Source organism: Hypanus sabinus, chromosome 2 (genome assembly GCF_030144855.1).
Source record: "Hypanus sabinus isolate sHypSab1 chromosome 2, sHypSab1.hap1, whole genome shotgun sequence".
Lineage (NCBI taxonomy): Eukaryota > Metazoa > Chordata > Chondrichthyes > Myliobatiformes > Dasyatidae > Hypanus > Hypanus sabinus.
Genome location: NC_082707.1, coordinates 8,366,837 through 8,378,952, shown reverse-complemented (window position 1 = coordinate 8,378,952; position 12,116 = coordinate 8,366,837). Strand labels below are relative to the sequence as shown.

Below are 12,116 nucleotides of genomic sequence, written 5' to 3'. Positions count from 1 at the left end.
GTTGCCCATGCAGCAAGCTCCCCCGCTCCACGGAAGTGATGAACCGAAGGAATGGCAGAGACCGATACAGCTTGCAATCAGCAGCATTGCCAGCGTTGCCAGTCAAAGTTGAACTCAATGTAGGACTGCCGTAGGGACTCCAGCTCTGGATTTTTCCTCAGGGTTTACTCCCAAAGCCCTCCCAATGAGTGGGTATAGCTGCAAGGCAGCAGATCAGAATTTTCCATCTCCGAGATGAGCTGGCAATTCCGATTGATGTGCCCCATCTGCCTAATGTGACTGGTTTTAAGGCTTCAGTAACCTGCCTTTGCCCAGTCTCCTGTCAGTAGAAACAGTTCCACCTGGCTTAGTAGCTAAGCCACACGTGAAGACCAGGAGATGGACTTGGTTGTCAATTTGAGACACACACCATTGGAAGCATTTAATAGTTAGAGGGAGCTTATTCCCACTAAACCCCAAACCCCGACTATGACAACTTTAAGAAAACCAGCTGCCAAATTAAACCAGTCACTTCTGTCTCTGCATCATCCACATTCCTCTATTTGTGGGCTGAAGGGCCTGTACTGTGCTTTACTGTTTTCTATATTATATAAGTTATTGCGAGAGTGGAAATCCTCTAGGAGTTGCAGAATTTCTTTTGTTGTGGAATAAACTCCCACACGGTGAGCAGTAGGACACTGAGGGGTGTGATAGAACAGGGGATCTGGGAATCGAGGTACGTCATTCCTTGAAAGTGGCGTCACAGGTGGATAGGGTCTTAAAGTAAGGCCAAATTTGGAATATTGTGTGCAGTTCTGGTCACCAAATTATAGGAAAGATATCAATAAATTAGAGAGAGTGCAGAGACGATTTACTAGGATGTTACCTGGGTTTCAGCACTTCAGTTGCAGAGAAAGGTTGAACAAGTTAGGTCTCTATTCATTGGAGCGTAGAAGGTTGAGGGGGGATTTGATCGAGGTATTTAAAATTTTGAGAGGGATAGATAGAGTTGACGTGAATAGGCTGTTTCCATTGAGAGTAGGGGAGATTCAAACGAGAGGACATGATATGAGAGCTAGGGGGCAAAAGTTTAAGGGAAACACGAGGGGGTATTTCTTTACTCAGAGAGTGATAGCTGTGTGGAATGAGCTTCCTGTAGAAGTAGTAGAGGCCAGTTCAGTTGTGTCATTTAAGGTAAAATTGGATAGGTATATGGACAGGAAAGGAGTGGAGGGTTATGGGCTGAGTGCAGGTAGGTGAGACTAGGTGAGATTAAGAGTTCGGCACGGACTAGGAGGGCTGAGATGGCCTGTTTCTGTGCTGTGATTGTTATATGGTTATATGGTTAAAGAAATCTTTTGCCACATTGGCCTTCATAAATCAATGTACTGAGCACAAGTTATGTTACAATTATATAAGATTTGGTGAGGGCTAATTTGGAGTATTGTGTGTATTTCTGGTCACCTTCCTACAGGAAAGATGTAAATAAGATTGAAAGAGTGCAGAGAAAATTTACAAGGATGATGCCAGGACGTGAGGACCTGAGTTATACGGAGAGGTTGAATAGGTTCGGACTTTATTCCCTGGAGTGCAGGAGAATTTGATAGAGGTGTACAGAATGATGAGAGGTATAGACAGGGTAAGTGCAGGCAGGGTTTGCACTGAGGTTGGGTGAGAGTAGAGCTCATGGTTAAGGGTGAAAGGTGAGAAGGAACTTCATCACTCAGGGGATGGTGAGGGTGTGAACTGAGCTCCCAGCACGTGAAGGATGCAGGTTTGATTTGAAAAGTTAAGGGAAGTTTGGATAGGTACATAGATGGGAGGGGTATGGAGGGATATGGTTGATGGAACTAGGCGGTGTAAATGGTTTGGCATGGGCTAGATGGGCCAAAGGGTCTGTTTCTGTGCTATAGTGTCCTATGGCTCTGTGACTCTAAACCTACTAAGCATTTTGTCTTCCTTCAGATTTTCAGATGCCTTCCCTCGGATCACGTGAAGAACAACAGTGACCTAGTGGCCTTCAACGCTAAGCAGGGTCTGGAGGTCGAGGACCCGGCCAAAGCTGTGGAAGAGCTAAAGAAGATCCACGGCTTCCTCGTCCAGTTCCCCTTCTACTTCCTGTCTGAGGAGAACTTGCTCCCGCCGCTCAGCACCAAGGAGCGGATGGTGCCGATGGAGGTGTGGACATGAAGGGCGAGTGGAGGAGAGTAGGATAAAGGGAAGAGGCTGGTCACTCTGGACACAGTATCTACAGGGGGAACCAGGTGTCCAATAGTCAAGGCCAGAGACCTGTCAAGTTTTCAGAGAACTAACAGACAAATAAAAACTCAGGAGGGTCAGACTCTAGTATCAACAATTACAGGACACACTAGCTCCATCAACGGAGAATTTCTGATTTTCCTTCCCGGGCTATACCAACCTCTGAGATATCAGCACACTCTATAAATTTGGTGTTTTTATTTCAATTACATCCTGCATTATAGAATACAGAACAGTACAGTGCAGTACAGGCCCTTCACCCCACACTATTGTGCCGACCCTTTAACCCTGCCCCACAATCAATTTCACCCACATAGCCTTCCGTTGTTCCATCATCCATGTGCCTGCCTGCGAATCTCGACCTCAGTGTGTTTAGGTGCTGCCATGGAAGGGGTTAATGTGTGTTAACATCATGTCTTCCTGGTACAAAACGCAAAATGGGACCATTAGACATAGCAGCAAAATTAGGCCATTCGGCCCATCGAGTCTGCTCTGCCATTTCACCATGGCTGATCTATTACCCCTCTCAACACCATTTTCAAGCCTTTTCCCTGACCATTCAAAACCTATCAATGTCTAAATATATGTTATGGCCTGGCCTCTACACCCATCTCCAGCAATGAATTCCGCAGATTCACCAGCCATCCCCAGCAATTAATACCACAGATTCACTACCTTCTGGCTAAAGAAATTACTCCTCATCTTTGTTCTAAATTGACATACAGTACCTCTATTCTGAGGCTGTGCCCCTGGTCCTAGACTCCCCCACTATAGAAAACATCCTCTCCAGATCCCCTCTATCTAGGCCTTTCAATATTCGATAGGTGTCAATTAGATCCCCCACCCCTATTCTTCTGAACTCCAATGAGAACAGGCTGTAGAGCTATCAAGCACTCCTCATACCTTAACCCGTTCATTCACGGAAACAATCTTGTAAACCTCCACTGGACCCTCCCCAACAACTATCTGTTTACCTTCTAAGTCTGCCCCCTAACCACCCCTCCAAATCTCTTCCCAGGAAGTGGCCTCTGCTATTCTACCCCTCTAGTGTAATATCATGACAGGTCAGTACACACAATCAGAAACTCCCCTGATCTCAGATTCAGAATTAACAACAGAGTCATCTTGGGGAAGAGAGCTCCTAGCTCCTGTCATCCTCTGTAACAAAATTCAAAGTAAATTTATTATAAAATATGTGTATGTCACCAAATACTACCCTGAGATTCATTCTCCCCCAGGCATTCACAGTAGAACAAAGAAACACAATAGAATCAACGTAAAACCACACACAAATGCTGACGAACAACTAATGTGCAAAAGAAGACAAACTCTGCAAATAAAAAAGAAATAATAATAATAATAATAATAAATAAGTAAATAAATAACACTGAGAACATGAGTTGTAGAGACCTTGAAAATAAGTCCATAGATTATGCAATCAGTTCCCTGATGGGGTGAGTGAAGTTATTCACTCTGGTTCAGCAGCCGAATGGTTAAAGGGTAATATCTGTTCCTGAACCTGGTGGTGTGTGACCTAAATTGCCTCCTATCCAGCCCCCTTGTCCCAAACCCCCCCCCCCCAAATATTGGAACCATCAGTTTCTCTCAATACATTACTCCTCACCATCTGAAAGCCATGCTGGAGATATTTGGCTGATCGAGCAGCGTCCGAGAAGCAATGGTTTAGCTCGATAGTGAAAACAGAAATCAAGTTCATCGGAAGTTGACGAGAAAGGGTGAGGGGGGGTGTACGGTGCTAGTAGAAACAGATACATTAGGGGCTTTTAAACATAGAACAGTATAGCACAAGGAGAGACCCTTCAGCCCACAATGTTGTACCAAGCCAACCAAACAAATTGCCCCTGCCTACACAATATCCATATCCTTTCATTTCCCTCACATTCATGTGCCTGGCTATTAAAAATCAATGTACCTGGCTCTATCACCACCCAGGCAGTGCATTCCTGGTGCCTACCAATCTCTGTGTAAAAAAAACTTGCCCCTCACATCTACTTCGAAATTAACCCCCCCTCACCTTGAATACATGCCCTCTGGTATCAGACATTTCACCCCTGGGAAAAGATACTCTCTATCTACGCCTCTCGTAATCTTATAAACCTCTATCAGATCTCCCCTCAGCCTCCACTGCCTCGGAGAAAACAACCCAAGTTTACCAGCCTCTCATGATAGCACCTGCCCCCTAATCCAGGCAGTATCCTGGTGAGCCTCTTCTGCACCCTCTCCAAAGACCTGATATTCTTCCTATAATGGGATGACCAGAATGATATGCAATACCTGTACTCCCGATGTGGCCTAACTAGAGTTTTGTAAACCTGCAACATAACTTTTCGACGTTTGAACGCAATGACTCAATTAATATAAGGCGAACAAGTCATATAACTTCTTAACCACCCTATCAACCTGTGTAGCCACTTTCAGGAAGTTCTGAACTTGGACCACAAGACCTCTGTGCTCATCAACACTGTCAAGGGTCTTGTCCTTAAGTGTCATGTACTTTCTATTTACATTTAACCTTCCAAGGTCAGCATCACATTCGTCAGCATTAAGAAGCTTAAATAGGCATGTGGATGATAGAAAAATGGAGGGTTGTGGAGAAGGGAAGGTTTTGATTGATATTGGTTAAAAGATTAGCACAACATAGTGGGCTGAAGGGTTTGTGCTGTGCTGTACTGTTTTATAACTCTAGAAACTCTGCAGGTGCTGGAAATCCAGAGCCACACGCTTAAAATGCTGGAGGAACTCAGCAAGTCAGGCAGCATTTGTGAAAATGAATAAACAGTTGATGTTTCGGGCTGAGACCCTTCTTCAGGTCTGGAAAGGAAGGGGCAAGTAGCCAGAACGAAAAGGTTGGGGGAAGAGAAGGAGAACCAACTATGAGGTGATACATGAAGCCAAGTGGGTGGGAAAGGTGAAGGCCAGGAGAAGAAGGAATCTGTTAGGAAAAGAAAGTGGACCATAGAGGAAAGGGAGGGAGGAGGGGACCCGAGGAAGTGATAGGCAGCTGAGGAGAGGTAAGAGGCTGAAGTGAAGAATAGAAGAATAGAGAAAGGGACAGAAAAACAATTTTACCAGAATTTTACTCCCAGTTTTGAGTAATCATCAGTATTTTTACAAGAAGGCTGTGGATTTTTTGCTTTGCATCTCTGCCTCCTAATCTCCTCCCACCTCGAAGCTCAGAATAGGGCTTCTGCTTTGGGAATCTGATGAGGCATTTCAGGCAATGTGGCATGCCTGAGGAAGTCAACAGATTACTGGAGAAAGAGGGAATCGGGGACGTGAGAAGCTATAGACAATGGAATCTGGAGCAACACCTTCTGCTAGAGAAACTCAGCAGGTCGAACTCTGTCTGTGGGGGGGAATGGAGGCAGAAGGGCTGTAGGAACTGCTGGCATTTTGTGCTGAAAACCTACCTCAAATCAGATCAAAGTTCGTACACAACCTGGACTTTCATTTTCTTGCGAGCATTCACACTAAATAGAGAGAAACACAAGGGGATGAATGAAAGACCAAAGCAAGATGGATGGACAAACAACCAGTGTACAAAAGACAACAAATTATGCAGAAATTTTAAAAAAGCAAACTACTTAATGGTAAATAAATAAACAATAAATATTGAGGACGTAAGATGAAGAATCCTTGAAAGTGAGTCTGGAGGTTTCAGTGACAGTGTGAGTGAAGTTGGTTCAGGAGCCTATGGGCGGAGGAGTGATAACTGTTCCTGAACTCGATGGTGTAGGTTCCTCCTTCCTGATGGCAGCAGTGAGTAGAGAGCATGGCCTGGATGGTGGAAGCTGCTTTACTGCTACTGTGCTCTGCAGATGTACTCAATGGTGCTTGGGTTCCAAGGACCCCTGAAAGGTTGACAGCTCTTTCCCTCACATAGATGCCCCTTGACCCATTGAGTTCCTGCCCCACCCAGAGAGTTGGGCCTGTTCTTAACCGGCAGGCAGGAGCAAATATATCTAAGGATGGGATTATAGAAATACAAGGCATCGAGGGTTAGGGGAGAGAGTGGGAATATGGTTACACAAAATGCTGGAGGAACTTAGCAGGTCAGGGTGCATCTATGGAGGGGAATAGACAGCAGATGTTTGGGCTGAGATCCTTCATCAGGCCTCAGTCTGAAACATCACGTTCAGTACGGTAACCAAAAGTGTTCCCGAGCACCTTGGCGGCAGTGGTGATATAATTCAAGGGTACTGTCATCTGGCTATACATATATACAACCAAACGAAACAATGTTCCTCCAGACCATGGTGCACCCACAAAATGTATATCACACACAACACATAAAACAAAATATTACCATGAATAAGTTAATAAATATAATTCAAAATGCATGCAGTGCACAGTGCAGGTAAACAGCTCACTGTCCTCGTGACGAGACCTCAGTGGTGACGGGTATTCATTAGTCTCACAGCCTGAGGGAAGAGGCTGTTACCCAGTCTGACAGTCCCAGTCCTGATGCTCCTGTACCTCCTTCCTGACGGTAGTGGGTCAAAGAGATTGTGGGATGGGTGGGAGGGATTCTCGCCTACAACACACCTGGTAAATGTCACAAATACATCCAGAACAATCAGAACTTGATTTATTATCACTGACTTATATAATATGGAAACTCTTTCTCCCATAGTCCACTCGTCTCTCCCATTAGATTCCTTCTTCAGCCCTTTACCTCTCTTAGCTTCTCACTTATTCTCCTGACCCACCTCACCTGGTCTCAACTATCAACTGCCAGCTCATAATTCTCCTGCCCCCACCGCCTTATTCTGACTTCTTCTCCCTTCCTTTTCCAATCCTGTCAAAGGGCCGCAGCCTGACACAGCAACTCTTTATTCTTCTCCATAGATGCTGCCTGACCTGCTGAGTTCCTCCGGCATTTTGTGCGTGTTGCTCTGGATTTCCAACATCTGCAGAATCTCCTGTGTTGATGGTTATTGTGATAGACAGTCAGCCATAGTGGGGTAGTTTCAAAGGGCTGGATGTCCTACTCCTAATTGTTATAGATGTTTCTCTAAATGTAACTTTGGAGGATTGTGGTAGGGGTGAATGAAGGTGGAGATGTTTGGCGGGGGAATGAGTGCGATTACCTGTACAGCTGAGGCACAGTCCCAAGGACAGGATGATAGGAAGAGGCCAGAATTGGAGGAGCATGGAATTATTGGAGAAAGGAAGGGTCGAGGATGATGGTAAATCTGGGGATGTGTAAGAGGCCAGAGGTGACATTCCCTGAGACCCAGCATCACTTGGTTCAGAGGAGACCTCACATTCCATTCACCAAACCCTTTCCACTGAGCAGAATTACCTGTAGGAGCAGTATGTAAGACAAGTTTTTCATCTTATCACAGCGTGTGTCAATAACCGATTCCAGTTCCACTTCCAATCCCACCAACAAACGTAGAAATAAGACATCGGAGCAGAATTAGACCATTCGGCCCCACCATTCCATCATAGCTGACTATTGTCCTTCTCAATCCCATTCTCCTGTCTTCTCCCCATAATCTTTCTCCCTTACTATTCAAGAACCTATCAACCTTTGATGACTTGGCCTCCCCAGCTGTCTGTGGCTGTGAATTCGACAGATTCACTACCCGCTGGCTAAAGGAATTCTTCCTCATCTGTTCTAAATTTACATTACTCTATGCTGAGTCTGTGTCCTCTGGTCCTAGGCTCCCCCACATCCTCTCTATGTAGGCCTTATCAAATCCAAAAGGTTTCAATGAGATCCCCCTGCATTCTTCTAGACTCCAGTGAGTACTGACCCAGAGCCATCCAATGCTCCTCGTTTGTTAACCCTTGTGAACCTCTTCTGGTCCCTCTCCAACATCCTTTCTTAAATAAGGGCCCTAAAACTGCTCACAATACTGTCTGAGCAATGCCTTATAAAGCCTCAGCATTACGTCCTTGCTTTTATACTCTAGACCTCTCGAAACGAACACTAACATTGCATTCCCCTTCTTCAGCTCCGACTCAACCTGCAAGTTATTCTCTAGGGAATCCTGCACAAGGACTCCCAAATCCCTTTGCACCTCTGATTTCTAAATTTTCTCCCCATTTAGAAAGTAGTGCACACTTTTATTCCTTCAAGGTGCCTGATGTGTTCAGGGAGCAGGTGCTGGCTTCTGAATTCCATTGCCCCCTCCCCCTTTGACCATTGGGTAACAGGCGGGGGTCTTGAGGTGAGAGGGAAATTATGTCAACACACTTGGAGTGGGTTGGGAGGGCCGCCAAGCACAGGGAGATTCAGACTGATCCACAATGCCTGGCTTTGTTCACCCCTCACCAAGAACTCTCCTTATTGACTCAGTTGTAGAATACTATTGGACAGAAAAAGGCCCGACTAGTCTGTGCCAAACTATTAATCTGCTGAATCCCATCGGCCTGCACACCCTTTCAAAGCCCTCCCATCCTTGAATCTATCCAAATTTCTCCTAAATGTTGAAATCAAGTCCACGTACACCACATCCACTGGTAGTTGATATCACACTCGCACCATCCTCCGAATGAAAAAGTTCCCCTTAGGTTTGCCATGAACATTTCACCTTTCACCCTTACCCCTTGACCCCTTGGCTTCCAGCCAAGTCCCGGTGTAGATTTTAACTGATATTTCGGTGACAAACTGTGTCATTTTCATCAAGGATTCTGTTTATGCATGTCTAATGCAATGGTATATGTACTCAACCCCCATAGACCATCCCTCCTGGGAGCTGAGTGAACACCATCGGATAAGACTTGCCTAGGCATCTTCCCTGATGAAGGTATTGAAACATTGGTTAAGATCAACACCTGCACCTGGCTGTGCTGAGGATCCTTGAAGAGGATAGTTTGGACCCAAATGCAGGGTTCTTGCTATGGCATCGAAGTGGATCTGAGCACAAAACAAATGCTAGATGATATCACTAGTAGGTTTACAATTAGGCATCGAACCGCAGTTCAGGTGTTCCTTAAATGCTCAAACCTTGGCGTGCAAAACATGATTACAATTAGCGAAACTGTCTGAAATCTTTCAAGGGGCCGCACTCTGGGAGGTTAGAGTGTCTAAACCTCGGAAGCTGGCATGGATGGGTGTGTGTTGTAACACCGGCTGGAAGCCCAGGAAGAGATTATCTGTCATACACACCAGTGTGTTACCTGGTGCACTGGTGTGTTACCTTTCCCTATCACTCAGCTCCTCAAGTCCCAGCAACGTTCTTGTAAATTTTCAATCTTATTGATACCTTTCCAAAAGTGCACACAATACTCACTCTTGTCTTACACAATTTCAACTTAACATCCCAGATCCTGTACCTAGTACATTGATGATAAGAAGGCCAAAAGCTTTATGACCCTATCTACTGACGTTCCGCCTATCACAATCTGTGCTATTTAATTAGTATCATCTCATAACACTAATAATTCTGATTTTATTATTTGAAACACATAATGAAATGCATCATTTGCATTAGCTACCAACACAACCTTACAAACTCTGCAAATTATTCCAGACTTCCTTAACCCTCTGCAGTCCTGGGGAAGGTGCTCCCACGGCACTGTTGAGGAGGGAGTTCCAGGGTTAAGACCCAGTGGCGGTGAAGAAATGTCGATGTATTTCCAAGTCACGTTGGTGTGTGGCTCAAGGGGAGCCTGTAGGTGGTGGTGCTCGTGTCTTCTTGGCGGTCTCTGCAGCTAATCAGATCCCGATTCATTCATTTATCAAGTCTGCATCGAAACACATTGAAATGCATTGTTGGCGTTAAAAACCAACACGTCTTAAGGATGTACTGGGGGCAGCCACGCATTCCAGTGCCAGCATCACATGTCCACATTGTTTGACAGAACAACACAGAACACAACTCAACAACCAGCAAAGGAACAAGAACCCAACAAGTCCCCATTCCCACTTTCTGCCACCCACTCACACAGTCCTCTAACCCCAGGGCTGGCCACCTCCAGAGGACTCCGACGGAGTCACTGGGCTTTCAACTTCCCCAGAGATCTGGTGACGGGGTTCTGGACATGGAGAAGCAGAGCCTGTGATGGGGCTCGAATGAGGCAGTGGCTCTGCCCACTGTGTCGGTGGAACTGTACACCATTAGTGTACTGTGGATCATTTAGAAAGGAAAGGAGGAGATCCAGGGGGTAGTGAAGGCAGCAGAAAGAGGAGTGGAAAAGTAGAGCAGAGGGGAGGAGAATTTACCAGGTTGGAGGCTACCCAGGTGGAAAGTGAGGACAATAGTACCTCCAGCCTGAGAGTGGCCTCATCAGGAACGTGGAGGAGGTCATGGACTGACACGTCAGAATGGAATTGAAATGGTTGACCACCCTCCTTCCCTTTCATGCCCCACCTCAGTGTAACTCCACAACGTTCATGTTAGGCAAATATTGCAAGGCCAGTGTAATTGCCCTGTGCTGGGGTGATCGTGCATCAGTGGTATCAGGAGGATGCCTGGTGTAACTGTGCAGGAGATCACCACCTAATTCTGCAACAATCACTGTGGATGCAATCCCCCATTTTAATTCCAATCCCCATGTCGGTCCACGAGGAGGCCACACTCAGGCTGCGGGATCGACACCTCGTGTTCCACCTGACTGGCCTCTGACCTGATGGCAAGAATGTTGCTTTCTCTCCAACTTCTCCCCCCACCACTTTTATCAAATCCCCATTCTGGCTCCCCTCTCACCCCTTCTCCTCACCTGCCTCTGCTCCCCTTTCCCCTATGATCTTCTCTCCTCTCCTGTCAGATCCCTTTTTCTCCAGCCATTTACCTTTTCCAACCATCTCCTCCCAGCTTCTCACTTCAACCCCCTTCCCCCCATCCACCCACGTTCCCCCTCACCTGGTCTCACCTATCACCTGCCTGGTTCACTTCATCCCCCTTCCCCATCCTCCCACGTTCCCCCTCACCTGGTCTCACCTATCACCTGCCTGGTTCACTTCATCCCCCTTCCCCACCCACCCATGTTCCCCCTCACCTGGTCTCACCTATCACCTGCCTGGTTCACTTCATCCCCCTTCCCCACCCACCCACGTTCACCCTCACCTGGTCTCACCTATCACGGGCCAGCTTGTACTCCTTCCTCTCCCCACCTTATGATTCTGGCTCCTTCCCCCTTCCTTTCCAGTCCTGATGAAGCCTCTCAGCCGGAAACACTGACTGTTTATACCCTCCATAGATGCTGCCTGACTCACTGTTTCTCCAGTACTTCGAGTGCATTGCTGCTAAGGTGATGGCGGTGGTGTAATTGTGAACTATGTGTAACCGTAGTACTGGTGTTATTGTGCACTACCATGTAATTGTGAACTATCTGTGTAACGGCACGTCATTGGTGTAGATACCACCAGCTGCTGGGTTGTGTCGGAGACATACTCACGCATGCATGGTCAAACCCCGGATACGGGCTGTGTGCAGTGCTGGAGAGTGAGAGAGGCATCGGGATTGTGCCAGGGCTTCGTTCCAGTGACCAGCCGCTTGCGGGATTTAACCTCTCAAGTACTGCAATAAGAGTGCAGCACAGAAAGGGAAGGTTGTCCCTTCCAGTGGCATCCGGGGAGAAACCTTGGAGGCTAAAATCTGTACAGAACAGCAGCTAAAGTCCTGTAAATAATACTAATTAATTAAATGATTTTTAAATATGCTGGATTCAAAGATCAAAGTCCATTTATTATAAAATAATATGTTACCACATACTACCTTGAGAGTCATTTTCTTGCGGGCATTCACAGGGAGAAGAATAGAATCTACTGAAAGACTGGCAGACAACCAGTCTGCAAAAAGCAAAACTGAGAACGAGCTGGAAAGAGTCTGTGAAAATCAGTCTGTAAGTCGTAGAATCAGTTCAGTGCTGTGGTGAATGAAGTTACCAACATTGGTCCGGGA

General features: G+C 46.3%; 1 protein-coding gene across 1 annotated transcript in view; it reads left to right on the top strand.

Moving 5' to 3' along the window:
* Positions 1 to 11,892, top strand: part of LOC132406291 (phospholipase D1-like) — a 196,458-nt gene extending 184,566 nt beyond the window's left edge. Inside the window, 1 exon segment of the mRNA XM_059991739.1 lies at positions 1,945 to 11,892. Within this exon segment, the coding sequence (XP_059847722.1) occupies positions 1,945 to 2,169 (225 nt within the window). The 3' untranslated portion in view covers positions 2,170 to 11,892.
* The last annotated feature ends 224 nt before the right edge of the window (positions 11,893 to 12,116 follow it).